Source organism: Arabidopsis thaliana, chromosome 4 (genome assembly GCF_000001735.4).
Source record: "Arabidopsis thaliana chromosome 4, partial sequence".
NCBI lineage: Eukaryota > Viridiplantae > Streptophyta > Magnoliopsida > Brassicales > Brassicaceae > Arabidopsis > Arabidopsis thaliana.
In genome coordinates this window covers 16,028,979-16,056,969 of record NC_003075.7, presented here as the reverse complement: position 1 = coordinate 16,056,969, position 27,991 = coordinate 16,028,979, and the positions used below count along the sequence as shown (strand labels likewise).

Sequence of the window (27,991 nt, the reverse complement as noted above, 5' to 3'; positions counted from 1 at the left end):
ACTTTGGCTACTTTGGAGGAGATATTAAACCTTTTATTAGTGAAATAGTATTAAGAAATAAGAATTGTTTTGTAAATGCCAGAGACACAAAAAAAAGAAAGAGAAAAATACATCTCCATATACTATAGTTTTCTCTGTGAATATTTAAGCGAAATAGGCGAAAGGTTGGAACCCACGTCACAACTAGATATCATCCATATATTTATTTTCAATCAAAAAGCTATTATGTCTCTTGATAATATATTGTTTTATGTGGAATTATCTGACCCAAAAAAGACTTGGCAATGTGTACACCACTTAAATTCTAGGGAAATTTGGGAAACTAACGCAAAAAAAAACTTTAATTAAGAAACTATCACTTGCCAAAAAAGGAGATATTTTCTGTATTTTCTGTATATATGACAATTTTGCCCTCATATATTCTTCCATCTCTTTTGTTTCTCTCGTCTTCTTCTCAAATTATTTTTTCTTTCACGTTGACTTCTCCTCCGCCATAGTCCGAAACAGAGGCATCACAGCAACCCAACTCGAACCCTCGATCTCCTCATCACTCTCACCACCACCACCACCGCCACTCTTTTTCGACTCCCTCTTCCACAGAATCTTCAAATCCTACCGCCGGAGCTCGCCGTAATCCATTTCGGAGATGTCGTATGGGTTGTAGATCACTAGATCTATCATGGGTATGTCGTTTCAATTCCATATTCTGATCATCCTCAACATCAAAATCCATAATAGAGAGCTGCATGAGAACACGGCGGCTTGCTCTTCCTCTCCAAGCATTAGTAGTTGATTTGTTACCATGTTCATTCATAACTTCGTAATCTCCAAATTCATCAGCTCATGTTTCAATAATTCACTCAATTAATTTATGATCAACTTTGAGAACTTGATTTTTTTTCTTTTCTTATTATTGTCTGTTTCAAATCTCCACTCATGGCAGCAATACTATACTATTTTATAAATGCAAAGTCTTTTGTTTTTATTGAATTTGATATTTTCTTATAACAATAAATGTTAGCTTCTTATTCTTGATTTAATACTTAAACTTGAGTTAAACTGTCCAACTCTCTAATTTCATGTTTATCATATAGAACACAAAATCATTATTAGTTTGAGGATAAAAGAATTAGAGTTTAATTGATTGGATCATGTCTATAATTAGTTTCCTTGGGTTCCCTAAATTCTCTTAGGGTTTATATTTTTTCTATCAAAACTCTTGTTTAATTCAATCAAAACATAATATTATGTATGTTCCTAGTTATGTTTTCTATTGTCCAATTTATTCTTTACATACTAAATGAATTTGTTATGAACAATTAAAGTATCTTATTATATAAAGTATAGTTTTCAAAGTTGCTAATTCATAGGATCGTGCCACGTGTCAAGTCAAACGATCAGATGTTTACATGTGTCATTCAAAATTTAACTTTTTTATTCTCTAAAAAAATAGAAAATCTTAAAAAGTAAACAAATTTACATATACTAATTTATATCTTATTATATAAAGTATAGTTTTCAAAGTTGCTAATTCATAGGATCGTGCCACGTGTCAAGTCAAACGATCAGATGTTTACATGTGTCATTCAAAATTTAACTTTTTTATTCTCTAAAAAAATAGAAAATCTTAAAAAGTAAACAAATTTACATATACTAATTTATATGTCTATATATTTATAAATAATTAACATTTATTCAACAAAAGGAAAATTAACAAATTTGTCTTTAACTCATGTAATCATAAGTGAAAAATAAAACATTTTGAGAAAAATAGCTTAGCTTATAGGATTTAACTTTTCAATTATTTTCATTTATTAATTTTAAATCATTTAATATAAATTTGCATGATGTAAAATTAACTTACGAGATTACGACATATATACAAAATATATTTTCAACAATGTTTGGTTTCTAAATATTTTTGTGGATTTCTTTTTTTTTATTAATTATTAGCCCTAAGCGTTTGGGTATTCGGATCGGGTATTTCGGGTTCGGTTTTTTGGGTTTAGAAGTTTAGGACCCGTTGAGGTAATTTATGATTTTAGGTCGGGTTCGGGTTCGAGTTTATTTATATATTGAAATATCAAATTTTGTGTGCAAATCTATTAAATTACTTGAAAATTTCAAAAATTCCCAAAACAACACGAGTAGTTTTGTTTGAATATATCTAAAAATACACAAAATAACTAAAATATCCAAAACATCCTAATATTTTCTATATATAAGTATAAAGTGGTAGAGCGGTCGGCTGTTAACTGATTGGTCGTAGTCTTTACCGATTAACCAATTTCTAAACGCTGGAGAGTATGTTACCGATTAAAATATACTTATATTTGAGATATGTTTGGATACCTATTCGGGTTCGGGTTCGAGATTTTTCGGGTTTTAAAGTTTAGACCCGTTCGAGTATTTGAAAATTTCGAGTACACCTGCCTAAATAGACGGGCCTTATCTAGTATAATATGATACACTTCTATATAGTATAGTCCAATTGTTTTGTATACAGCAAAACACTAAAATGGTTTTTTCCATTGTCCCACATGCTAGTTTCTTTATTATTACACTTATCGTGCTATATTTTAATTCATTTTTCAAATATAGCTATTCTTGCAAATCACCCTAAATTCTATCAACTTCATGTGAACACATAAAAATACTTTCAAAAATTCTCGATAGAGATATTTGCAACCCTTTTCTTTCCAGTCTCCATTAACTTTATGGTAATATTAGAATGACCAATTGGATAGTCTTCTTCTTCTTCTTTGGAGTTTCTATTTTAAAATAGTTTTAAAAAGTCTTGTCGCGTGCTTGTTGCTTTAGGAAGCTGATGATGTTGTCAGTGTCACTGCGAATTGCTAGGAAATTTTCAAGTGGGGTCCTCCACTACTACTTGCTCCTCGTTGCTTATTTAGTCTTCTCTCTATCTCTCTCTCGAGCTCCATTGACTTGACTTGGTGGTATCCAATGGCCATCACCGATTTTTTCGCCGGTGAAATTGCGACGGAGCTCCTGAAGCAGCTCTTTACGATATCTACAACGGCGTGGAGATACAAAAACACCGCCAAACAACTCCTCACCTTGATCGATAGCATTCGACCGACGATCAAGGAGATTCAATACAGCGGCGTGGAGCTTCCTGCTCACCGCCAAGCTCAAATCGGTATGCTCTTCGATACTTTAGAGAAAGGCAAGAAGCTCACTGACAAAGTCCTTAGCTCTAAGCGATGGAATTTATATCGACAGCTAACCCTAGCCAGAAAAATGGAGAAGCTAGAGAAGACCATCTCTAATTTCCTTAAAAATGAGGTCTTTACACATATCCTCGCTGACGTTCATCATCTCCGGGCCGATACCAGTGTGCGTTTGGATCGGGTTGACATGAGCCTCGACAGGGTGATTCAGCAAGTGGGTTCCATGAAAATTGGGGGAGGTGGCTTGATATCAGAGGCCATGAAGAGAGCCGAGGCTATGGAGATTGAGACCAACGACGATTCGGAGAAATTTGGGGTTGGATTGGAATTGGGAAAGGTTAAGGTTAAGAAGATGATGTTCGAATCTCAAGGAGGGGTTTTTGGGATCAGTGGAATGGGCGGTGTTGGTAAAACCACTCTTGCCAAAGAACTTCAACGGGACCATGAAGTCCAATGTAAGTCTTACTCTCATCTTCTTCTTCTTCTCTTCTCTTGTCCCGACTCTGATTCTATGTTAGTGACTCGAAACAGTAGTCTCTTGTTTAGTGAGTGACATGGTGAATTTACACTTGTTTTTCTTCAGGTCACTTTGAGAACCGGATTTTGTTTCTGACTGTATCACAATCTCCGCTTCTTGAGGAGCTGAGGGAACTTATATGGGGTTTCTTATCTGGTTGTGAAGCTGGAAATCCTGTTCCTGACTGTAATTTTCCGTTTGATGGCGCGCGTAAGCTCGTGATTCTTGATGATGTTTGGACCACACAGGCCCTGGACCGCTTGACCTCGTTTAAGTTTCCTGGTTGCACAACTCTTGTGGTCTCACGATCCAAACTCACTGAGCCTAAATTCACTTATGATGTCGAAGTACTGAGTGAAGATGAAGCAATCTCTCTCTTCTGTCTCTGTGCTTTCGGTCAGAAATCTATCCCTCTTGGTTTCTGCAAAGATCTGGTTAAGCAGGTAATTTTAATAGTTTCTTCTCCGACGCCTAGCATAATATTCAAAGCTTTTCGATTCTCAGAGTTCTCTGTTTGGCTCAGGTTGCTAATGAATGTAAAGGGCTTCCTTTAGCTCTCAAAGTCACGGGTGCTTCATTAAATGGCAAACCTGAAATGTACTGGAAGGGCGTATTGCAGAGGTTATCAAAAGGTGAACCTGCTGATGACTCTCACGAGAGTAGATTGCTTCGTCAAATGGAAGCTAGTCTAGACAATCTCGACCAGACGACCAAAGATTGTTTCTTGGATCTTGGCGCCTTCCCTGAAGACAGGAAGATTCCTCTTGATGTTCTCATCAACATTTGGATTGAGTTACATGATATAGATGAAGGAAATGCTTTTGCCATCCTTGTTGATTTGTCACACAAGAATCTCCTTACTCTTGGGAAGGATCCACGGTGAGGGATCATAAAACTTGTACTTAGTTCACTTTTTGTAAGGTTTAAAAAGTCTTCTGAAATTATGACTGTTACATTAATTTGCAGGCTTGGCTCTTTGTACGCAAGCCACTATGATATATTTGTGACACAGCATGATGTTCTGCGAGACCTAGCTCTTCATTTAAGCAATGCAGGGAAAGTAAACAGAAGAAAGCGGTTGCTGATGCCGAAAAGAGAGTTAGATCTTCCAGGAGATTGGGAAAGGAACAATGATGAGCATTACATTGCCCAGATTGTCTCTATTCATACTGGCAAGTGCTTTTCTACACTGCAAATATTCTTGGTTCTCTCATGTAATAATCACCAGGATCATAATGTTGGTATGGATTTTTTATTTTGTTTTTTGCAGGGGAAATGAATGAAATGCAATGGTTTGACATGGAGTTCCCCAAGGCAGAGATTCTAATATTGAACTTCTCTTCAGACAAGTATGTTCTTCCGCCTTTTATCAGTAAGATGAGCCGGCTTAAGGTCCTAGTGATTATCAACAACGGCATGTCTCCCGCGGTTCTCCATGACTTTTCAATATTTGCTCATTTGTCGAAACTAAGAAGTCTCTGGCTAGAGAGGGTTCACGTCCCTCAACTCTCCAACTCAACCACCCCCTTGAAAAATCTCCACAAGATGTCTTTGATTCTGTGCAAGATCAATAAAAGTTTTGATCAAACCGGACTTGACGTGGCAGATATCTTCCCAAAATTGGGCGATCTGACAATAGATCACTGTGATGATCTCGTGGCACTACCTTCAAGCATTTGCGGACTGACCTCCCTTAGCTGCTTAAGCATAACAAATTGTCCACGCCTCGGTGAATTGCCCAAGAACCTCAGTAAGCTACAAGCTCTCGAAATCTTAAGGCTATATGCTTGCCCTGAGCTAAAGACATTACCTGGAGAAATATGTGAGCTTCCTGGGCTTAAGTATCTCGACATCTCACAATGTGTCAGCCTGAGTTGTCTTCCAGAGGAAATAGGAAAGCTAAAGAAGCTTGAGAAGATCGACATGAGAGAATGTTGCTTCTCGGATAGACCGAGCTCTGCTGTTTCACTGAAGTCTCTGCGCCATGTAATCTGCGATACCGACGTTGCATTTATGTGGGAAGAAGTTGAGAAGGCTGTTCCAGGGTTAAAGATCGAAGCTGCTGAGAAATGCTTCAGCCTAGACTGGCTTGACGAATAAAGTGTAAACTCATTGTTTAGAGTCTGGTAAGTTAAATGGCTTGTATAGAGAACTCTTTCTACTCTGTTTTCTAATTTCTAAGTTCAATAAAGGATAACTTTTCATAACAAACTTCTACTCTCTCTTTTCTACATGAAAGTTTAGAAACTGAAAAGATTTGTGAAACAAAGCTGATTCTGTTCCAAATTCCTCGACAAAGATGCCAAAATAAAGAATACTAAAAGACAAGAGATAGATTTCTTTGTTATTCTGAATTGTAACATAATAAATTAGGCTTTGTAATCTGAGACTAATAATCATCTTGTTGGCCTCCTCCTACGTATTTGACTGGCAGTGGCTTGATAAATGCTGTCAAATATCCACGTGTTTTGATCAAATCGAAGCTTTTCTAAACTGCTTTGTCTTTTCCTTTTGCCTTGTGCAGGTTTCTTAATTCGGACCAAACTTGGAACATAAGAGCACACATATGAACCACAGTTTACGCCTGCACGTTCTCCAGCCTCTTCAATAATGTTAAATGTTATGCGATCGAATTCTCTAAAATATCCATCCTCTCCAATAATGTTAAATGTTTTGCGACCGAACTCTTCATCAAACCCCAAGGCGACTTTCTTCTTCTCCTCGTCAATGAAGAAACCCCCATATATAAATGGAACCATTATGTTATTGTTAGGTTCAATGTCAATTCTCAAGAACTTGTTCCACGACACCATTTCCGCCTCAATCTTAGTCGTAATCCATATCTCAAGCTCATATGGATATGAATCGTTGTGCTGAAATAAAGCCGCAATCTTCCCTTCTCTAACACAAGATGAAGTCACATATTCATATTCATTATCTATAACGTTAACCGGTAGAGGCAGAAGCGGACCAAATCTCTCTCTTGTAAAATCAAAACAGATTATATGATTGTAACCATCTGAGTTTTCTTCTCTAGCACACCAGTAAGTGTTCCCTTTGAGAGAGACGCCTTGGACACAAGACCAATTAGACAATATATACCAATGTGGAGTGACATCAAGAGTTGTCCATAAATCAGAGTCAAAATCGTAGATTTCATGCCAACAAATGTGCTTTTCGGTGTAGCAATAATCTATAAACCTCAATAATTTAAGGCTACGACCAGATTTATTATTCTCGTATCCAAGAGCATATCTGATATTGTTCATTACGTATGGACGGTGAGAATATCTAGGTATGATCCACCTTGTTTCCTGCCTATACGGATTCCAAACAACAATCCTAGTATCGTCTTTCAAGATGCATAACAATAAACCCTCACAGTGAAAGACTTGAGATATCTTGACTTGTTCCTTAAGACAACTAAGTTTACCTTTAAACTCTATAGATGGATCAACGTCATCCATGAGGACAGCGCTCATCAAAAAAAGATTGTAATCTATCAACATGATCACCCTAGATTCTCCTTCTCTCGTTGATGTAACTTTACCAATGTGCATCTTCTTAAAGCTCTCACTATTGGATAAAGTATTCCAACTTTTGCAAGTTAATCGCACAACTCTCATAGATGTCATGGAAACCCTTGAAAGGATTTCTTCTATCAAATCCTTTGGAAGATCGGTGATCATCGTCGACGTCGTCATTAGTTTCAAATTGCAACAAGGGTTTGACTATTTACATTCAAAAAAACGCTTTTTGTTTTCCTCAAGTGTACACCATATATAACAGTTGAAGATACAAAAGCCCTAAACAAATCTGGGCCGATAGTGGGCTTCAGAATGTAGTCGGTCTTTTAATGATATTTTGGTGTCAACCCAATAACTCCAGTTTCATCTCAATTCTCAACATACAAGTATCTCGGTGGCAAGAGCAGGGAGAGGAAGAGAGAAGATGGAAGAGAATTGCGAGGATTGCATGAAATGGGAAGAAGAACTCTACTGGACTCATTTTCAAACTCTCCATTTCACTCAGCTCCTCCTTCCTGGTTTCCACAATCGCCTCGTATGTCTCTATCACTTTCTCTAAGAACCTTCTTCTTCATGCATCTTTATCAGCAATTCATGTTACTCTTTCAATTTCTTCATGTATTCACTTTCCTTTGTTTTCCACCGGCTTTTAATTTGGAGATTTACACTCAAATGTATCAAAGGGGTTTAAGCAATTTTTGTTTTTTTCTCTCAAAATCAGTTCTTTGCGGATTTAAGAGTCCTAAGATTGCCAATTCTAGCATAAAAATTACCACTTTTTGCAATTTATTACAGGTCATACCTCGAAAGTTTTCAACACACTGCAAAAGGAAGCTGCCTCAGATTGTGACTCTCAAAAGTCCAAGTGGCGTTACATATAATGTGGGAGTAGAGGAAGATGATGAAAAGACAATGGCTTTTCGTTTTGGGTGGGACAAGTTTGTGAAAGATCATTCGCTAGAGGAGAATGATCTATTGGTCTTCAAGTTCCATGGAGTGTCTGAGTTTGAAGTGCTTGTTTTCGATGGACAGACTTTATGTGAGAAACCTACTTCTTATTTCGTCAGGAAATGTGGGCATGCAGAGAAGACTAAAGGTATTATTGATTTTAATGCAACCTCTTCGAGGTCTCCTAAGAGACACTTTAACCCTGATGATGTTGAAACTACACCAAACCAGCAACTTGTTATATCTCCTCCAGTTGATAATGAGCTAGAAGACCTCATTGACATTGATCTTGATTTTGATATTGATAAAATACTAAATCCGCTTCTTGTAGCATCTCACACCGGTTATGAGCAAGAAGAACATATTAACTCTGACATTGATACAGCATCTGCCCAGCTTCCTGTTATATCTCCAACTAGTACAGTACGAGTCAGTGAAGGGAAGTATCCCCTTAGCGGTTTTAAGAAGATGCGAAGAGAATTAAGTAATGACAATCTCGATCAAAAAGCTGGTATGAAAATCTTCTTACTTAGTGATTACACAGTGCACTTGTTTCTTGGTATTCATCTGATAAGCCCTGTCTGTACTCTGTAGACTCTGTTTTGCATGCAACTGTTGGGATTAAAGTTTCAGGTTTTGAGAATGTTGCTAACAGCTTGGAGTAACTGATTCCTTAGTCTTGGATATTATATGATTCTGGATATTAGGTGTGGAGATTATAGAATTGTCTCATCTTTCTCATTCAGTAGAGAAAGTTTCTTGTTCCGAAACTTTATTAACTTCTTACTACCCATAGGCTTTGATCCATTTGTCTTCAAAGTTTATAACTTTATATAATGGAGTGAGTCCATATATTTATCAGTTTCTATCTCATTTATCATGCATCTAAAATACTAATATACCTTATCAACTGTCGTAAGACGTGGAGATGATTTCAGCTGGAAGCAATAAGAAAGCCTTATCTCTGGCCAAGAGAGCCATTTCGCCGGATGGTTTCTTGGTGTTCATGAAACGCTCTCATGTGGTATCAAAGTGTTTTCTGGTAAGACTTTTGCATCGCTTTGTGTATAGTCCTTGAAGCTTCGATTATTGAAAAAAATAGAAGAGGTCACATTTTTCTTTTGATACAGACAATCCCATACAAATGGTGCGTGAAGAACATGCTTATCACACGTCAAGAAGTGGTGATGCAGGTGGATCAAACGAAATGGGAGATGAAGTTTAACATTTTCGGAGCTCGTGGTAGTGGTGGGATTTCAACCGGGTGGAAGAAATTTGTACAAGACAACAACTTGCGCGAAGGTGATGTCTGTGTGTTTGAGCCAGCCAATTCTGAAACAAAACCGCTTCATCTCAATGTCTATATATTCCGTGGTGAAGAAACGGAAAGAACCAACAATGTTGACCCGGTTTACACAATAAGTGAATAACTAAGCAAGGCTACAACGTTTTCCTCAACCCTGTAGTGTAAAGTATATGTAGCGTAGATGAAAACTTGTATATAAAGGTAAACGTAAGAATGTGTGTAATCTATCTCTCACTCACGATGCCTCTTTTTTTTGGGTGCATATAACGGAACTCTTCTGGTTCTGGTAATGCCTATTTTCTTGTGTTGGGGCTTGCCACAATATTTAAACCAACTCTTTTTTTGTCTTTTGGTTTAGTCTTGTTAAATCATATAAGTAATACCAAGTGTTTTTTTGCTTTGGTTTGTAAGATTTGAGAGGAGTATAACCAGTAATTTTATTAGTATTTACTAGTCTGTGTGTAAAATTGGTCTGATCTGTTGCTATACTTAGCCTAAGAATTGCAGATTTATTCCGCAAATAAACGAAGAGTGTACATTAGCGCCAGGGGCATTACCGTAAAACCAAATTTTACAACGTCTCTCTCCGAAATATAGCCGTTACAGTTTCCAATTGTAAGATTTAGAGCAAACCCTAAAAATTGACTCCACTGCTTTATAAGATCCCTAATTTCGTACATTCTCGATCACCCAATCTACTCTCGATTCTCATCATCTGCGACGAAATTCATCACTCGCTCTCTCTCTGCTCGGAACGATTCCCTCTTCGCTAGCTTTATTTGATTCGTATTTGTCTGATTTCGTTTAATCTTCTAGATCTTTTAATATTCGTTTCTTTTATCATCGCTTTTGTGTGTTTTGCTCTGTTTTCTTGTTTTTGTTTGGTGATAATGGATGCAGGTATGAACAACACTTCTTCTCACTACAAGACGCAGGCTCGTTGCCCTCTTCAAGAACACTTTCTTCCCAGGAAACCTTCTAAGGAAAACGTAAGTCTAATTCTGTCATTAAGAATTAGGGTTTCGATTTGCCGGTGCTCTTTATTAGTTTTCATCAGAATCGATTATCATTATAGGATTCAGTTCTTCTATTTAAAAATTAGGGTTTTCATTAGCTGGTTAATTCGTCAGGATCGTTAAAAGTGATTCCTTTCTGACAAATTAGGGATTTCGATTTGTGGGTTGTTCTTCTTTTTGCATTAACATTTGTCTGTCCCATAAACTTCCCCTTGATTTGGATACTAGATTAAACAATTGTTGATTCTGTTGGTTAAGAAAAATCATGTCTTTTCAATTGATTGGTTGTTTCTTGCATAGATTTGATTTGTGATATTGAATACGTTGTACTGATTGCCTTGCTTTTCTCTTCCACCAGCTGGACAGGTTCATACCGAACAGATCAGCGATGAATTTTGACTATGCTCACTTTGCCCTCACTGAAGGAAGAAAAGGTAAGGATCAGACTGCAGCGGTAAGTTCACCATCCAAAGAGGCCTACAGGAAGCAATTGGCTGAGACCATGAACTTGAACCACACAAGGATTCTCGCCTTCAGAAACAAACCTCAGGCTCCTGTCGAACTGCTTCCCAGCAATCACTCTGCTTCTCTTCACCAACAGCCCAAATCTGTAAAGCCTCGTCGATACATTCCTCAGGTATGTACTGTATTTAATGCGTTTGATCCTTAAAGCTCACTTACTGGTTGCTGCTTTTGAGTTGTATTGATCTGTTGCTAAACTTTCTGTTGTGATTAACAGACTTCTGAGAGGACCTTGGATGCACCTGACATTGTTGACGATTTCTACCTCAACTTGCTGGACTGGGGAAGTGCAAATGTCTTAGCCATAGCGTTGGACCACACTGTCTACTTGTGGGATGCTTCCACTGGTTCTACATCTGAGCTTGTGACCATTGATGAGGAGAAGGGACCTGTCACAAGTATCAACTGGGCTCCTGATGGTCGTCATGTTGCAGTTGGACTCAACAACTCTGAAGTCCAGCTGTGGGATTCTGCATCCAACCGTCAAGTAATTACTACTCTCTCTCTTTTATGTTGAGATATAATATCCGGTGTTCTTAGTCTCATGTGTTTTATCATATACTTGCAGCTGAGAACATTGAAGGGTGGTCACCAGTCACGAGTAGGATCACTGGCATGGAACAATCACATCCTTACTACTGGAGGAATGGATGGACTGATCATCAACAATGATGTGAGGATCAGATCACCCATTGTGGAAACTTACAGAGGTCACACTCAAGAAGTTTGTGGGCTCAAGTGGTCAGGATCTGGACAACAACTAGCAAGTGGTGGCAACGACAATGTGGTACACATCTGGGATCGTTCTGTCGCTTCCTCAAACTCAACCACACAATGGCTGCACAGGCTTGAGGAACATACATCTGCTGTGAAGGCTCTTGCGTGGTGCCCTTTCCAAGCGAATTTGCTTGCAACTGGTGGTGGTGGAGGAGACAGGACGATCAAGTTCTGGAATACTCACACTGGGGCTTGCTTGAATTCAGTAGACACTGGTTCCCAAGTTTGTTCGTTGTTATGGAGCAAGAATGAAAGAGAGTTGCTTAGCTCACACGGGTTTACACAGAATCAGCTCACACTTTGGAAGTATCCATCCATGGTGAAAATGGCTGAGCTCACTGGTCATACATCAAGAGTTCTATATATGGCCCAGGTAAAGGAAAACAACTAAATCAATTTTTAACTGTTGAAAGTAGTTGGAGATGTTTGAGGTCTTTAGTCCTAAAACTTGTGTTGTTTGTGTTGTATTTCTTACAGAGTCCAGATGGTTGTACCGTAGCTTCAGCAGCAGGAGATGAGACTCTGAGGTTCTGGAATGTTTTTGGAGTACCAGAGACCGCCAAAAAAGCTGCTCCAAAAGCAGTTTCCGAGCCATTTTCTCACGTGAATCGTATTCGTTGAAGCTGTGAAGACTGACGGACAAGGAAACCCATGATACAGATGCAAAATATTCATTTTTTTTGCATCTGATTCATTCTTCATGAATTGTAGTGACAAGAAAAGTGCATATTGTACAATTATATATATGTAAATGATATATATTGTTGAGTCAAACTTATTTGCTTGCATTTGAATAGAAAGAAAGATCTTGATTATATATGTCAGATGATACAAGAAGCAGGAGCATTAAGTACTGTAAACTGTAAGATGATAATTGTAACTACATCAAAATAGACATTGAAACCACACTAACCTAATCACATTAGTGTGTAGAAACATGTGTTCGATTAGGGATTTTGGAAGATTTTATTTTTTCCGCTAGCTTATGTAATTTCAGGGATTTTAGAAGATTTTGGTTTTATGTTTTTAAACCACTTGTTATGTTTTCAGGTTAATGAATTGATTAACAAATGCTTTTTTTGGATATAAATTTTTTATATGATTAAAATAATACTAAAACAATATTATAGGTGAAAAATACCGATCACACAATAACCATTATTTAACCATAAAGCAAATATTCAATCACACAATAACCTAACCAAATATTATCGAGGTTAATACAAAAATTATTATTTACAAGGACCATACATCGAAATACGTTGGATGGTTCTCGTATACAATTTGAAACTAATTTTGGATGGTATTAGGTAGATGATAAATTGTTATTATGGTCTATTTACCGTATGAAACTTTTTCACTATTGTATTTGTTTTTTTTCAGTAATAATTCTAGATTAAAGGTAATTGTGGTATTTATGTGAGTGTTAACCTCTTTTTTGTACCAATAGTTATTTCAGTATCTTTTTTGAGTGAGTGGTAAGCAGTGTTTTATTTGTTTTGTATAATATCTATAAGTATTTTAATGTTTTTTTATTTTTGTTACATGTCTCTGTTTTTGTCTAATAGACAAATGTTAAAATGAGACATAAAAAAGCTAATTGTTTCAGGGAAAGAGGGCATTTTCCGTAATTGATCAACGGCTCTCTCAGAAATATAGCCGTTACCGACTTTCCGATTATAGAAATTAGAGTCCTCCAAAACCCTAAATTGGCTCTACCCCTTTATAAGCAACCCAAAATTTCGTACCTTTTCACTCACTTCATCAATCTGCTCTCTCATCTCTCATCAATCATCAGCCACCAACAATTCTTCGCTCTCTCTGCTCTGATCTCTCTGCTCGAATTTACTAACGATCCCTTCTCTGCAGGCTCATCTTTATCTAATTTCGTTTACTCATTATATCTTCTAATCCGTTTCGTATACTATCGCTATTCTTGTTTTCTGTTTGTTTGTATTTTGGGATTTTCTTTGTGTTTAGTGATAATGGATGCAGGTTTGAATCGGTGCCCACTTCAAGAACACTTTCTTCCCAGAAAAAATTCCAAGGAAAATGTAAGTATCCTTCTTCAATCATTCAGATTTGACCTGTTTCCGTACTCTGTTGAGAATCAGGATTCGAATTGTGTGGGTGCTCTTTAATTTTTCAGATTCAATACCATGTTTATGATACAGAATTAGTGTTTTGATTAACAACTTGTTCATCTGAATCCAAAATTGTTTGACCCATATCATTGATGAATCTTTATTCAGATACTGTATGAACGAATTGTTGGTTTTGTTATAAGAAAAATCATGTCTTTCCAATTGATTGATTGTTTCTTGCATAAATTGGATTTGTGATATCGAATGAATTGTACTGATTTGCTTTTATCTTCTACCAGCTGGACAGGTTCATACCGAATAGATCAGCGATGAATTTTGACTATGCTCACTTTGCCCTCACTGAAGAAAGAAAAGGTAAGGATCAATCTGCAACGGTAAGTTCACCATCCAAAGAGGCCTACAGGAAGCAATTGGCTGAGACCATGAACTTGAACCACACAAGGATTCTCGCCTTCAGAAACAAACCTCAGGCTCCTGTCGAACTGCTTCCGAGCAATCACTCTGCTTCTCTTCACCAACAACCCAAATCTGTAAAGCCTCGTCGATACATTCCTCAGGTATGTACTGTATTTATTGCGTTTGATCCTTAAAGCTCACTTACTGGTTGCTGCATTAGAGTTGTATTGATCTGTTGCTAAACTTTCTGTTGTGATTAACAGACTTCTGAGAGAACCTTGGATGCACCTGACATTGTTGACGATTTCTACCTCAACTTGCTGGACTGGGGAAGTGCAAATGTCTTAGCCATAGCGTTGGACCACACTGTCTACTTGTGGGATGCTTCCACTGGTTCTACATCTGAGCTTGTGACCATTGATGAGGAGAAGGGACCTGTCACAAGTATCAACTGGGCTCCTGATGGTCGTCATGTTGCAGTTGGACTCAACAACTCTGAAGTCCAGCTGTGGGATTCTGCATCCAACCGTCAAGTAATTACTACTCTCTCTCTTTTATGTTGAGATATAATATCCGGTGTTCTTAGTCTGATGTGTTTCTCATATTTCTGCAGCTGAGAACATTAAAGGGTGGTCACCAGTCAAGAGTAGGATCACTGGCATGGAACAATCATATCCTTACTACTGGAGGAATGGATGGACTGATCATCAACAATGATGTGAGGATCAGATCACCCATTGTGGAAACTTACAGAGGTCACACTCAAGAAGTTTGTGGGCTCAAGTGGTCAGGATCTGGACAACAACTAGCAAGTGGTGGCAACGACAATGTGGTACACATCTGGGATCGTTCTGTCGCTTCCTCAAACTCAACCACACAATGGCTGCACAGGCTTGAGGAACATACATCTGCTGTGAAGGCTCTTGCGTGGTGCCCTTTCCAAGCGAATTTGCTTGCAACTGGTGGTGGTGGAGGAGACAGGACGATAAAGTTCTGGAATACTCACACTGGGGCTTGCTTGAATTCAGTAGACACTGGTTCCCAAGTTTGTTCGTTGTTATGGAGCAAGAATGAAAGAGAGTTGCTTAGCTCACATGGGTTTACACAGAATCAGCTTACACTTTGGAAGTACCCATCCATGGTGAAAATGGCTGAGCTCACTGGTCATACATCAAGAGTTCTATATATGGCCCAGGTAACGTCATCAATTTCTTTAAGTGGTGAAGTAGTTTGAGTCTTTGAGGTCATTCAGTCCTTAAACTTGTGTTGTTTGTTGTGTTTTCTACAGAGTCCAGATGGTTGTACTGTAGCTTCAGCAGCAGGAGACGAGACCCTGAGGTTTTGGAACGTTTTTGGAGTACCAGAGACTGCAAAAAAAGCTGCACCAAAAGCAGTTGCCGAGCCATTTTCTCATGTGAATCGTATTCGATGAAGCTGTTGAAGACTAAAACAACAAGGAAAACCCATTGATTGTTACAAAAAGAAACTATATATTTTTATTTTTATTTTATTACCAAAGGATTCATTCTTCGTGAATATAAAGATTACTTGTATATATTGAAATTTGAAAAAAGAAAGATTATGATTTTATACTCTTGAAGGATATCCACATTTATTATTCTACTGGAAACAAAGTGAGACTTCATGAAGTTGTGATCAGAGAACTCGTAGATGCTGACAGTTTTGTTTGAAAAGATGTTCACTGGTGAACTTTTGGACCATGGTTAATCGAATGCAAACTCTAGTGTAGTATCAATCTTTAAAAGCAAACTGAGAAAATATTTATTTACCGAGTCTGTGGCATCAAAATGGCTTAAAAATAGTTATTTACTAAACAACCCTTTGTAGTTTCTCTGTCATCCTAATTTAACCCAAACGTTTTGTCAATTGCACCATTAGCCCAAACGACAAAGCTTTGTCGTTTTGGCTTTTAAACCCTAGATTCGTCTTATCAGCGAATCTCCTCTGCACATTCCTCAGTGATCTATCAAAGTTCGAAGAGACCGACGCAAAAGGGACAGAAACGGAGAAGGAGAAAGAGGCAGAGATGGGAGTAGAGATCCAATCGCCGCAGGAACAGAGCTCTTACACCGTTGAGCAGCTCGTCGCCCTTAATCCTTTCAACCCTGAAATCCTGCCTGATCTCGAAAACTACGTTAACGTGCAGTTTCCTTTCCCTTTTCTCTCAAGCCGGATTCTGTTGTAGAAATCGTGTTCCATTGATTGTTGTTGGTTTCGTTATGATTTTCAGGTTACATCGCAAACGTATAGTCTGGAAGTAAACCTATGCTTGCTTCGGCTCTATCAGGTGCTCTAGTTGTTCTTAAGCTGGACCTTTTGATACCAAATTCAAGAGTTTTAGTGTCTCTTTTCGTTAATTGGTATTGTTGCTTTTATGCAGTTTGAGCCTGAGCGCATGAACACTCATATCGTGGCTCGAATCTTGGTCAAGGCTCTTATGGCTATGCCAACTCCAGACTTCAGCCTTTGCCTCTTCTTGATTCCCGAAAGAGTGGTATTCTTCTTTCCTCTTAACTTCACAATGTTTTGCTTTCTTACATATATAGCTTATCGTAGATACAGAAGAAACGATTGTTCAAATGTTTCTGACTCAAGTTATTATGCCATTCCAAGTTATTTCTGTCAGTTCAGTCTGTGTACTGAGCATTCATGATAAAGTGTGAGTTTCAATGTGTTGGATTCTTGAGGACTAATAAATGTACTTGTTTGGATTGTGTGTTTCAGCAAATGGAGGAGCAGTTCAAGTCACTAATTGTTCTATCACACTACCTTGAGGTACGCAAACATCAGTATTAGTTAGTTGAGAGTTGAAAAGGTGTGCATTGAGTATTTAAAGCACTTGTTTTTCTTTTGCAGACTGGGAGGTTCCAACAGTTCTGGGATGAAGCTGCCAAGAACCGTCACATTCTCGAGGCTGTTCCAGGTAACTAACTTCTGAATCATAAATAAATCGTCTACTAATAACAAATTTCTAGATGTAGATTTGTTACTTAAGGATATTTGTGTGTAGATGTCTTATGGTACGAACAAAGTCCTCAGTAGTGGTTTATGGTACTGTCTATTCATTTTATGATTGTGTCTAGTGTAGATGTCTTATATGCGAGAGATTAAATGCAGGTTTTGAGCAAGCTATTCAAGCATATGCAAGTCACCTTCTTAGCTTAAGCTACCAAAAGGTTCCAAGATCAGTGCTGGCTGAGGTATGATGTTTGGTTTATGATCTCGTTTTCACCACGGATAGCTTAAGTCATCAAAATAGTAGAACTTCGGATGTGAAATCTTTTACTTTCTCATATAATTTTCTGTTACGAATATTCCACATCATAGTTCTGGAAATCTAATTTGTTGACCTTTTATTTGTCAATAAATGACAATTTTCACAGGCTGTTAACATGGATGGTGCATCTCTAGACAAATTCATCGAGCAGCAAGTGACTAACAGTGGATGGATTGTTGAGAAAGAGGGTGGAAGTATTGTCTTACCACAAAATGAATTTAACCATCCGGAGCTCAAGAAAAATACAGGTGAGAATGTTCCCTTGGAACACATTGCCCGCATCTTCCCCATCCTTGGTTGAACCAATTCATGAGAACACTGCAAATTTTCCTTTTGTCTCTTGTTATCTTGTGATGTACACTTTTAAGACACCGTAATGTGAATTTTGGCAATGGCCTTCCTCTTTGCAATTTGACAGATTTTCTTAAAAATCTAGTAGACCGAGACTTTGCCATAATTAGTAGATCTTCATAGTCTGAGCTCTGCTTCTTACCTTTTTTTTTACCTTCCATGGATTCCAATACTGGTTTCTCAACAAGTGTTGGAATTGGCTCGTTTCTGATTGATTATCTTCTGTTTACTTCATTACATCTAAATAAACTAAACGAATCTTCAGACAACCCAAACAATTGTCTTCTTTAAAAAGCAAAGGAAAAAAAAAACTTTTGTTTAGGTTTCTTGGAATATAGAAACTGACACGGCAAATTTGTATTGAGAAAGTTTGAAATACAAAGAGACTGTCTATGTCTTGTCGTCCTCTCTACACAGATCACATACGAAGATTGACAGCCATCCATTTGGAAGCTCACATGTTGACACCAAATCATGTCACGTGCACAATTTTCTCTTTTCCCATGCATATTTTGACTGCTCCCTATGTGATAAATTTGACTGATTAAACTATAATTAGTTAGATCATCTCGTATCTAAGATGATTGCTTAAAACAATACTATTATTCTACTAACAACTAGGTTATTCCCAAGATCATAACTTTTGATTTTGATGTAACTAGTTTTGTAATTTTGTACATATATGAGACTTTTTTGAATTGCTTAACAGAATAAATAATTGAATTTTATGAATATAATATATAAATTTTCAATTTGATCGACAACAATGAACGGTGTTTTATTTATAATTGTTTTTTTGACAATCATGAACCTAATGATTTGTTTTTTCTATTTTATTTAGTCGACATAATGAAGACTAATGAAGATACAATATGTGATTGAAGTGAACAAGTTAGATTTAATTAAGATACGTGGAGGATATAAAGAAGGGTGATAAATACGTGAATAAAAAGTGAAATAAACAAAGGCAAACGATCAGACAGACAAGTCGTGAACATAAAAACGGGAGAGACAGGAAAAACAAAAGAAAGCCAGACGAGCACCAAAAAAGAAACTGCAAATCTTCGTTTATGTAAATCTTCTTACCGTCTCTCTCTTGTATTTCTTCAATTTCAAAGGTGGCTTTTTTTTCTTTCTTTGTTGGGTATTAATCTGAGAGAAATTGAGGAAAACTGTTTTCCCCTTTCTATGTTCTCAGCTTGGCACTTTTCTTTGAGATTATGGTTAATTGGTTCCCTTTTGGAAATTGATTTCAAATCTTATCCAGAAGAAATTTGGTGCCTTCTGTTTTTAAACAAATTTTCTAGAGTTTCCGTGTTTAATTTTTGTTTCTTATTTTGTTTTCTATTAAAAAATTCGTTTCTTGCTCGTGTTAGTTTTCGCATTTGGAGTTTCCTGACAGCGAGAGTTGCTCGTTTTCTGGGGTCACAACAGAAGAATTCGAGCTTGGAAGATTGAAATTTGAGATCTTTTGATCTTGAATCAAGCATAAATTCTGGATTTTGAAGTTTGAGAGTGACCCAGTGACTTTGGTCTGAATCTCGGAGGTATCTTATTCCAGGTAAAATCCATTAACATCTCTCTCTCTCTCTCTCAAGCTCCTTTCTTCTTTTAAGAGAAGTTTATGTTGATTTTCGTGGTTACCATTCATCTTCAGGGATCAAGGATTAGACTTAATGCGATTAAGCAAATGGGTTTTTCACGATGACTCTCCTTGTTGTTGGGGAGATTCAATAAATGGACTCACAAGATCACAAAGCACCTGGCTTTGTTGACATAGTCAAATCTTGGATCCCTAGAAAGAGTGAGTCCTCAAATATGTCGAGGGATTTTTGGATGCCTGACCAAAGCTGTCCTGTGTGTTATGAGTGTGATGCTCAGTTCACTGTGTTTAATCGAAGACATCATTGCCGCCTTTGTGGTCGAGTTTTTTGTGCCAAATGCGCTGCAAATTCCATTCCATCTCCATCAGATGAAACAAAGGATAGTCATGAGGAACCAGAAAGGATTAGGGTGTGTAATTACTGCTACAAACAGTGGGAACAGGGGATAGTTCCCCCTGATAATGGGGCTTCTATTATTAGCCTTCATTTTAGTTCATCGCCTTCTGCTAGAAGCGTCGCAAGTACTACCTCTAATAGTAGCAACTGCACCATTGATTCAACTGCTGGACCTTCCCCTAGACCCAAAATGAATCCCCGAGCTAGCCGTCGTGTCTCGTCAAACATGGATTCTGAAAAGTCTGAGCAGCAGAATGCAAAATCGCGTAGGAGCTCAGATCATTATGGGCATGTGTTAGATTCTTCTGATAATCAAGTTGAATTCTTTGTCAACAGGTAACTTTTTTCTTTTTGTGTGTGTATATATATAAACGACCGGGTAGCTTCTATTGCTTAAGAGATTTGCATGATGTCCATCACCAACTGTTTGTGTTATACTGGGTCTTTTCAAATGATTCACTATTGTCTCAATTTGAATTTATTAGTTGAGTTGCTCATTTTCGTGATTAGTAGTGGCAGGAGTGATGGTGAAGCTGATGACGATGACGATTATCAATCTGATTTTGCACAATCTTACGCTCAAGGAAATGACTACTATGGTGCCATCAACCTCGATGAAGTAGACCATATCTATGGGTCACATGAAGCTCATGACGTTGGTGTAAAAATAGAACCAAACATAAGTGGCTTTCCCCCTGATCAAGATCTTGACTCACTGAATACAGAGACGATAGATAAAACCAGACAACAAGAAAATGGATGGAACGATGTAAAGGAGGGAAGCCCTCCTTGTGAAGAGTCCTTTGAGCCCGAAGTTGTTGATTTTGAGAGTGATGGGCTCTTATGGCTACCACCAGAGCCAGAGAACGAAGAAGATGAAAGAGAAGCAGTGCTATCTGATGATGACGGTGATGAAGGTGATAGAGGTGATTGGGGGTACCTTCGCCCATCAAATAGCTTTAACGAGAAGGATTTCCACTCTAAGGACAAGTCCAGTGGTGCTATGAAAAATGTTGTTGAAGGGCACTTTAGGGCTTTGGTAGCACAACTTTTGGAGGTTGATAATCTACCTATGGTCAACGAAGGTGATGAAGAGGGCTGGCTTGATATAATTACATCATTATCTTGGGAGGCTGCAACGCTTCTCAAGCCAGATACAAGTAAAAGTGGAGGAATGGATCCAGGAGGATACGTGAAGGTTAAATGCATCCCTTGTGGACGTCGCAGTGAGAGGTGACTTTTTTGAACCCTTTATATGGGATTTTTTTTATTGTGCTTGATGTTTGTTCTAGATACAGTGGTACATTTGGGTTTTCAAATAGTATTCATGCTTGTGAACTGTACTATTGATATTCTACGCAATAACATTATAGTTGACAAGTTCATTTATTCTCCTTTAGGATTAACTAGAATGACAGTGGTCCTGGATTTGCCTTCATCAATTATCATAATCTCATTGCTCACAATTTCTATATGTAGCAGAACGAATGTTTAACACTTCTATTCAGATTCCAATTATGAACGTTAAAAGTGAAAAGTGGTTACTTTTATTTAGATTTGTTTTCATTTTTTTGTCTGTACCCAATGAGGAAAGTATGCCAACTAAATTTTCCGAAAGCTTACAGGATGATTTGGAGCTTTATCTCCTTGTTCTCCGTTATTGGTAGTTTCACTATAAAGTCTAGTTGAAATCATACTGTTCTACTTTCATATTAGCTTCATGTTTTTGTTGTGAATATTCCGTGAGGATTTATATCTCTGTCGATTGGCTGGTAAACACTGTATTACTGATTGAACTGGGATGGTATTTTTTTAGTATGGTCGTGAAAGGAGTTGTTTGTAAGAAAAATGTGGCTCATCGGCGAATGACTTCAAAGATCGAGAAGCCGCGTCTGCTAATCCTTGGAGGAGCTCTGGAGTATCAGCGCATCTCTAACCAGCTGTCTAGTTTTGACACTTTGTTGCAACAGGTCTGAATCGTTTCTCATCTTCTTTATTTTTCCCAATAACCATGGACATGAATCCTTCGACTGAAAGGAAAGGAAAAGCATAATTCTGTCACATCAGAGGTTTAGGCGGTTAAATTTTCTGCATTATTGAAGGCTATCTCTGGTGTTTCAGGAAATGGACCATTTGAAGATGGCTGTTGCCAAAATTGATTCTCACAATCCTGACATTCTCTTGGTGGAGAAATCTGTCTCGCGGTTTGCGCAGGAATATCTTCTCGCGAAGGACATATCTCTCGTGTTAAATATTAAAAGGTCCCTTCTAGAGCGCATATCCCGCTGTACTGGTGCGCAGATTGTCCCTTCGATCGACCAGCTCACATCACCAAAGCTAGGTTATTGTGACCTGTTCCATGTGGAAAAGTTTGTGGAGACACATGTTAGTCCTTGTCAAGTTGCGAAGAAAATGGCCAAGACTTTAATGTTTTTTGATGGCTGCCCGAAACCTTTGGGTTGTACAGTAAGTTCCACAACATTTTAAGGTGTTTTAAGACATTAGATCCTTGACCTGTTATTATGACTATGCATATTGTATGTCTGATCAGGAAATAATCTTAAGTATGGTGCTTGATCTGTCTTTCTCAGATATTGCTCAAGGGGGCACATGAAGATGAGCTAAAGAAGGTGAAACATGTGATTCAGTATGGAGTTTTTGCAGCATATCACTTGGCTCTTGAGACATCCTTCCTAGCAGATGAAGGTGCTTCCATTCACGAACTTCCTCTGCAGACCCCAATTACTGTGGCGTTACCTGATAAACCATCAATGGTTAACAGATCAATATCCACAATACCTGGTTTTACTGTGTCAAGTGCTGAAAAGTCTCCAACTACTGAGTTAAGGGGTGAGCCACATAAAGCCAATGGCGACCTTACTGGTAATTTCACTTCTAGTAAGACTCATTTCCAAGGGAAATTGGATGGAAACGACAGGATTGACCCATCTGAAAGACTGCTTCACAACTTGGATACTGTTTACTGTAAGCCTCCAGAAACTATTACCTCTAAGGACGATGGGTTAGTTCCTACTCTAGAATCCAGGCAGCTATCATTTCACGTGGAAGAACCTTCTGTTCAAAAAGATCAGTGGTCTGTTTTATCCGGTGCCACAGAACAAGTAACAGATGGTGGTTACACGAATGACTCCGCAGTAATAGGAAATCAAAATTTTAATAGACAGGAACAAATGGAATCTTCAAAAGGAGACTTTCATCCGTCAGCTTCTGACCATCAAAGTATATTGGTTTCCTTATCAACAAGATGCGTATGGAAAGGATCTGTGTGTGAGCGGGCTCATCTACTCCGTATCAAATACTATGGGAGCTTTGACAAGCCTTTAGGACGGTTTTTAAGGGATAATCTCTTTGATCAGGTACCATTCATTTTAAGTGTGTTTTTTTATCTCTTAATCTGTAGCACACCATTCTCCTTTTAGCCAATGGTGAGGAAACTGAACTCCTGATGGAACCAGGTGGACCAACTAATCCAATTAAAATTTTATGGTTACGCACTTTTTCCCATTTTTTTGACATGAATAATTGTGGAAGTAATTAAATAGGTATTTAGAGTCATAAAAGCAATCCATGAAATAGTCGGAGGGTAAGTTTAAGAAAGAGAACGACTGGAAGGAAAAGCAGAAAAATGGCATTAATATGGTTTAAAGATTCCAGGATAATTAAGTTTGTAAGATCAAAAGTTAATGAAGCCTATCATGTTGTAATTAGCCTCTGGTTATTAATAGCTGAGGCTTGCATTAATTTCCTTGCATTAATCTCCTGTTCAGGATCAGTGCTGCCCGTCATGTACGATGCCAGCGGAAGCACACATTCATTGTTATACTCATAGGCAAGGTAGTCTGACAATATCTGTTAAGAAACTGCCTGAATTGCTACCTGGGCAACGTGAAGGGAAGATTTGGATGTGGCATCGGTGCCTGAAATGTCCTCGGATCAATGGCTTTCCTCCAGCCACACGCAGAATTGTAATGTCAGATGCTGCGTGGGGCCTGTCTTTTGGCAAATTTTTGGAGCTGAGCTTTTCTAACCATGCAGCGGCTAGTCGTGTGGCCAACTGTGGTCATTCCCTTCACAGAGACTGTCTCCGGTTCTACGGGTATAAATAGATGCTTCCTAATATAAATATTTTCTGCGGATTGTTTCACTTGTTATTACACATTACTGATTTTCCCTCGTCCAATATGTCTGATTCTCAAGTAGCATCTTGCGTAATGCAATCAGGCTTAGCACTTAGTATATATTACATCAGATGTACTGTCTAGATAGGCTCTGCATAAGTAGTACTGTAGTGTTGGTCATTCACTTCTCTAATTGTCATCTATACGGCAAGTGTCAGTCTATGTTTGACGGTTGTGGCCTTGTATTAAACAACCATGACCACGCCAGTAATGAGTATCACTTAAATTTTTCTTAATGCAGTTTTGGGAGAATGGTTGCTTGCTTCCGCTATGCTTCAATCAATATTTACGCAGTGACTCTGCCACCAGCAAAGCTTTATTTTAACTATGAGAACCAGGAATGGCTCCAAAAGGAATCAAAAGAGGTTACAAGTTTCCCACATTTTTAATCGAATATTTGTACATATTCAACAAAGCCAGGAGTCTTATTTTACTTAATTGTCATGGTCTGTATACTATAGGTGATTAAAAAAGCGGAAGTCCTTTTTAATGAGGTTCAGGAGGCTCTTAGTCAAATTTCAGCGAAAACTATGGGCGCAGGTTCCAAGGGCAGCACTCCCAACAAGATCAAGCTTTCTCTTGAAGAACTTGCAGGACTTCTTGAGCAACGTAAAAAGGAATATAAGGTAGCCTGTCATGTAACTTACACACCATTAGAATTAAGAAGAAATAGAGTTGCATTTGGCGCATTACATCACTCACACTCACTCTAACTCACGCAGACAGAACCCACCCACCTGCACACTACACACACATTCACACATACCTACACTCATACACACCCCCACCACGTTCATACTTCTCACGAATCATGTGTGTAAAATATAGACAGAGTCAAAACTTTTTCTTATAAATAATTGTAGAAGCTTGTCTCATAATCTGCTGGCCTTTATAGGAACGAGTCTTTTACATAGCCTCTGTACCTAGAGTCCTTTCTTCACTGTAGGATGATTTTTCAGTTTTCTCTGTATGCAATACCGATTAAGGCTGTCGCTGGTTTTCAGGATTCATTGCAGCAAATGTTAAATGTGGTTAAGGATGGACAACCTACTATTGATATCCTTCTGATAAATAAACTTCGAAGGCTGATAATTTTCGATTCATATGCTTGGGATGAATGCCTAGCAGGGGCGGCCAATATGGTAAGAAATAACTATTTGGAAGCTCCGAAGAATTCAGCCCCAAAAGTTATGGGTCGTAACGTCTCCTTAGAGAAGCTCAGTGATGAAAAAGTAAAGTCGATACCGACCCATGTTGCAATTTGTAATGACTCTCTTCTCCAGGATGCAGACTACGAAACGTGTCTTAACCAAGGTAAATCATTTGCTGATACTAGTGGCAAATTTGCTATTCCTGAAGATGTAGGCTCAGACAGACCCCCAGATTGTAGGATGGAGTTCGACCCTAGTGAAGGTGGTAAAGATAATTTTGTAGAGTCTTCGCAGGTGGTTAAACCAGCACACACCGAGAGCCAGTTTCAAGCAACAGACTTATCTGATACTCTTGATGCAGCATGGATAGGTGAACAAACTACTTCAGAGAATGGTATTTTCCGTCCGCCTAGCAGAGCTGCTTCAACAAATGGAACTCAGATCCCTGATTTAAGGCTGTTGGGTTCAGAAAGTGAGCTGAACTTTAAAGGAGGCCCTACCAATGATGAACATACAACACAAGTTCAGTTGCCTTCTCCTAGTTTCTACTATTCACTCAACAAGAATTATTCGCTTAATTCTCGCAAGCATATCATGGCTGAAGACCGGCCTGTTTATGTTTCTTCATATAGAGAGCTTGAATGGCGAAGTGGTGCAAGGCTGCTGCTTCCTCTGGGATGTAATGACTTAGTACTGCCAGTTTATGATGACGAACCTACTAGTATCATAGCTTATGCCCTTACATCATCAGAATATAAAGCTCAGATGTCTGGATCAGATAAGTCAAGAGATCGCTTGGATAGTGGAGGTTCCTTTTCACTTTTTGATTCTGTTAATCTTCTCTCATTGAACTCTTTGAGTGATTTGTCGGTCGACATGAGTAGAAGTCTTAGCTCTGCTGATGAACAAGTCTCGCAGCTGCTACATTCATCACTGTATTTGAAAGATCTGCATGCGAGGATTTCGTTTACAGATGAAGGTCCTCCTGGGAAAGTGAAGTACTCTGTGACGTGTTATTATGCTAAGGAGTTTGAAGCCCTGAGGATGATTTGCTGTCCTTCAGAAACAGATTTCATTAGATCTCTTGGTCGTTGTAGAAAATGGGGAGCCCAGGGTGGAAAGAGCAACGTCTTCTTTGCAAAAAGTTTGGATGACCGTTTTATCATCAAGCAAGTTACAAAGACAGAGCTTGAGTCCTTCATCAAATTTGGGCCAGCTTACTTCAAATACCTGACTGAGTCCATCAGTACTAAAAGCCCTACAAGCCTTGCAAAGATCTTGGGAATCTATCAGGTACGAAAAATAACAAAATACTTAACTAACAATCTCTCTGAACTACATGATAATTGAGAATGCTTTTGTTCGACTCAAAACATAATTTTTCTTGTTATCTCTTTTGTTGACATTTGACGAGACCCGTTATTCTTTGCTAAATCTTTAAAGGTTTCATCCAAACACCTTAAAGGAGGAAAAGAGTTCAAAATGGACGTCTTGGTGATGGAGAATCTTCTGTTCAAGCGAAACTTCACTAGGCTTTATGACCTAAAAGGCTCCACTCGGGCTCGTTACAATCCCGATACAAGTGGTAGCAATACAGTTTTGCTGGATCAGAATCTTGTCGAAGCAATGCCAACATCTCCAATATTTGTTGGGAGCAAGGCAAAACGGCTTCTTGAAAGAGCAGTCTGGAATGATACATCATTTCTTGCTGTAAGTTTCCAGTTGTTACTCTTCTTTTAAACCGCTTTGAAATACCGAACTTGTTCTTGAGCTTTACATAGTAATGCTGATGCAAGATCTTGGTTTGTTTCTGGCTGAAGTCGATTCACGTAATGGATTACTCCTTACTAGTCGGGGTAGATGAGGAAAGAAACGAGCTGGTTCTAGGAATTATCGATTTCATGAGGCAATACACTTGGGACAAACATCTGGAGACTTGGGTCAAGACTTCAGGGCTCCTTGGAGGACCCAAGAACTCAACTCCCACAGTGATATCGCCGCAGCAATACAAGAAAAGATTCAGGAAAGCGATGACGGCTTATTTTCTGATGGTTCCTGACCAGTGGTCGCCTGCCGCGGTTGTGCCAAGCAACAGTTCTTCAGCAGAGGTGAAGGAGGAAGAAGAGAAAGACAATCCTCAAGCTGTTGGTAACAAGTCCTGAAGTATTTTCAGCAAACATACACAATATTCAGTTAGCAAATATAGTTTTTATTTTTTTTGGTTGGAATGGTCTTTTGGGTAATTTGTGTTTATGTATTACCCTTGGCCTTAAGTGTGGCATATGCCTCTTCCATCGCCTTTGCATCAGAATTAATAAAAGAAAGATGCAATTGTACAGACACTGCTTCTATCTTTTAGTGTTTGTTATTCGTCGTAACTTATGTTTTTATCAACAATTCTTCTTGGTTAGTCTTTCAAATGCTCTCAAATCATTTTATTAAATTTCTCGAACGTTTGTTTAAAGATGGGATCCTTGAAGAAATATGTTGTTTGATCAGATTGAGTTCTAAAATTACATCTTGAATTTTGTAGATAGTCCCAACCAAATGCATCACACATGGGGACTAAACTAACTTTAGAGTGTTTCTCTAATTTCTACTTAAACAAAAAACCCTAAGTGAAACTTGAACAAACGAATGAATCTTAGGGACTTATTTTGACTCATCACTTATAAGTCTTAACGCAT

The 27,991-nt window shown here is 38.2% G+C and overlaps 8 protein-coding genes and 2 long non-coding RNA genes across 21 annotated transcripts; 6 read left to right on the top strand and 4 right to left on the bottom strand.

The window, feature by feature from the left end:
- Positions 1–358: 358 nt before the first annotated feature.
- AT4G08785 lies at positions 359–2,387 on the bottom strand. 2 transcript variants are annotated; one of them, NR_142228.1, is made up of 1 exon: positions 359–973. It is a non-coding gene; the product is annotated as an other RNA (long non-coding RNA). The 2 variants fall into 2 exon arrangements; NR_142227.1 differs by lacking the exon at positions 359–973 and adding an exon at positions 1,937–2,387.
- Positions 444–6,514, top strand: ADR1-L1 (ADR1-like 1). Of its 2 annotated transcripts, NM_001036704.2 has the most exons (7): positions 444–683; positions 2,821–3,646; positions 3,775–4,151; positions 4,232–4,587; positions 4,675–4,880; positions 4,979–5,834; positions 6,233–6,514. In NM_001036704.2, exons 2-6 carry the CDS (start codon positions 2,965–2,967, stop codon positions 5,806–5,808), a joined length of 2,451 nt encoding a protein of 816 aa, NP_001031781.1. In that variant the 5' UTR covers positions 444–683; positions 2,821–2,964; the 3' UTR covers positions 5,809–5,834; positions 6,233–6,514. The 2 variants fall into 2 exon arrangements, with proteins under 2 accessions (NP_001031781.1, NP_001320123.1); NM_001342211.1 differs by lacking the exons at positions 444–683; positions 6,233–6,514 and having other exon boundaries at positions 1,882–3,646; positions 4,979–5,919.
- Positions 554–814, bottom strand: AT4G33310 (uncharacterized protein; the record flags this gene model as incomplete). The annotated part of the gene is made up of 1 exon (NM_119485.1): positions 554–814. One exon carries the CDS (start codon positions 812–814, stop codon positions 554–556), a length of 261 nt encoding a protein of 86 aa, NP_195057.1.
- Positions 6,105–7,397, bottom strand: AT4G33290 (F-box and associated interaction domains-containing protein; the record flags this gene model as incomplete). The annotated part of the gene is made up of 1 exon (NM_119483.1): positions 6,105–7,397. The coding sequence occupies one exon, from the start codon at positions 7,395–7,397 to the stop codon at positions 6,105–6,107; it is 1,293 nt and encodes a 430-aa protein (NP_195055.1).
- Positions 7,398–7,579: 182 nt separating this feature from the next.
- Positions 7,580–9,836, top strand: AT4G33280 (AP2/B3-like transcriptional factor family protein). 3 transcript variants are annotated; one of them, NM_119482.4, is made up of 5 exons: positions 7,615–7,770; positions 8,031–8,331; positions 8,515–8,694; positions 9,104–9,225; positions 9,314–9,793. In NM_119482.4, the coding sequence occupies exons 1-5, from the start codon at positions 7,660–7,662 to the stop codon at positions 9,611–9,613; spliced, it is 1,014 nt and encodes a 337-aa protein (NP_195054.2). In that variant the 5' UTR covers positions 7,615–7,659; the 3' UTR covers positions 9,614–9,793. The 3 variants fall into 3 exon arrangements, with proteins under 3 accessions (NP_001327989.1, NP_001327990.1, NP_195054.2); NM_001342210.1 differs by having other exon boundaries at positions 7,580–7,770; positions 8,031–8,694; positions 9,314–9,836; NM_001342209.1 differs by having other exon boundaries at positions 7,580–7,770; positions 8,031–9,225; positions 9,314–9,836.
- Positions 9,837–10,032: 196 nt separating this feature from the next.
- CDC20.1 (Transducin family protein / WD-40 repeat family protein) lies at positions 10,033–12,801 on the top strand. The gene is made up of 5 exons (NM_119481.3): positions 10,033–10,478; positions 10,864–11,142; positions 11,245–11,514; positions 11,596–12,177; positions 12,282–12,801. Exons 1-5 carry the CDS (start codon positions 10,380–10,382, stop codon positions 12,423–12,425), a joined length of 1,374 nt encoding a protein of 457 aa, NP_195053.1. The 5' UTR covers positions 10,033–10,379; the 3' UTR covers positions 12,426–12,801.
- A 619-nt stretch (positions 12,802–13,420) lies between these two features.
- CDC20.2 (Transducin family protein / WD-40 repeat family protein) lies at positions 13,421–15,964 on the top strand. Of its 2 annotated transcripts, NM_001203971.1 has the most exons (6): positions 13,513–13,858; positions 14,188–14,466; positions 14,569–14,838; positions 14,919–15,500; positions 15,594–15,643; positions 15,700–15,896. In NM_001203971.1, the coding sequence occupies exons 1-6, from the start codon at positions 13,790–13,792 to the stop codon at positions 15,773–15,775; spliced, it is 1,326 nt and encodes a 441-aa protein (NP_001190900.1). In that variant the 5' UTR covers positions 13,513–13,789; the 3' UTR covers positions 15,776–15,896. The 2 variants fall into 2 exon arrangements, with proteins under 2 accessions (NP_195052.1, NP_001190900.1); NM_119480.4 differs by having other exon boundaries at positions 13,421–13,858; positions 15,594–15,964.
- A 197-nt stretch (positions 15,965–16,161) lies between these two features.
- Positions 16,162–18,319, top strand: EIF3K (eukaryotic translation initiation factor 3K). Its single transcript, NM_119479.4, has 7 exons — positions 16,162–16,466; positions 16,557–16,613; positions 16,707–16,820; positions 17,051–17,101; positions 17,183–17,249; positions 17,444–17,526; positions 17,710–18,319. The coding sequence occupies exons 1-7, from the start codon at positions 16,353–16,355 to the stop codon at positions 17,902–17,904; spliced, it is 681 nt and encodes a 226-aa protein (NP_195051.1). The 5' UTR covers positions 16,162–16,352; the 3' UTR covers positions 17,905–18,319.
- A 326-nt stretch (positions 18,320–18,645) lies between these two features.
- On the top strand, positions 18,646–27,761 carry FAB1A (1-phosphatidylinositol-3-phosphate 5-kinase FAB1A). Of its 7 annotated transcripts, NM_001342207.1 has the most exons (14): positions 18,772–19,026; positions 19,331–19,515; positions 19,612–20,290; positions 20,465–21,187; positions 21,771–21,924; positions 22,076–22,420; positions 22,546–23,331; positions 23,743–24,071; positions 24,395–24,518; positions 24,615–24,779; positions 25,158–25,467; positions 25,588–26,597; positions 26,748–27,014; positions 27,125–27,747. In NM_001342207.1, the coding sequence occupies exons 3-14, from the start codon at positions 19,692–19,694 to the stop codon at positions 27,464–27,466; spliced, it is 5,154 nt and encodes a 1,717-aa protein (NP_001328749.1). In that variant the 5' UTR covers positions 18,772–19,026; positions 19,331–19,515; positions 19,612–19,691; the 3' UTR covers positions 27,467–27,747. The 7 variants fall into 7 exon arrangements, with proteins under 7 accessions (NP_001320122.1, NP_001328751.1, NP_195050.6 ...); NM_001342205.1 differs by having other exon boundaries at positions 18,646–19,026; positions 25,158–26,597; positions 27,125–27,724; NM_001342208.1 differs by having other exon boundaries at positions 18,646–19,072; positions 25,158–26,597; positions 27,125–27,720.
- AT4G08775 lies at positions 18,805–19,191 on the bottom strand. Its single transcript, NR_142226.1, has one exon. It is a non-coding gene; the product is annotated as an other RNA (long non-coding RNA).
- Positions 27,762–27,991: the final 230 nt, after the last annotated feature.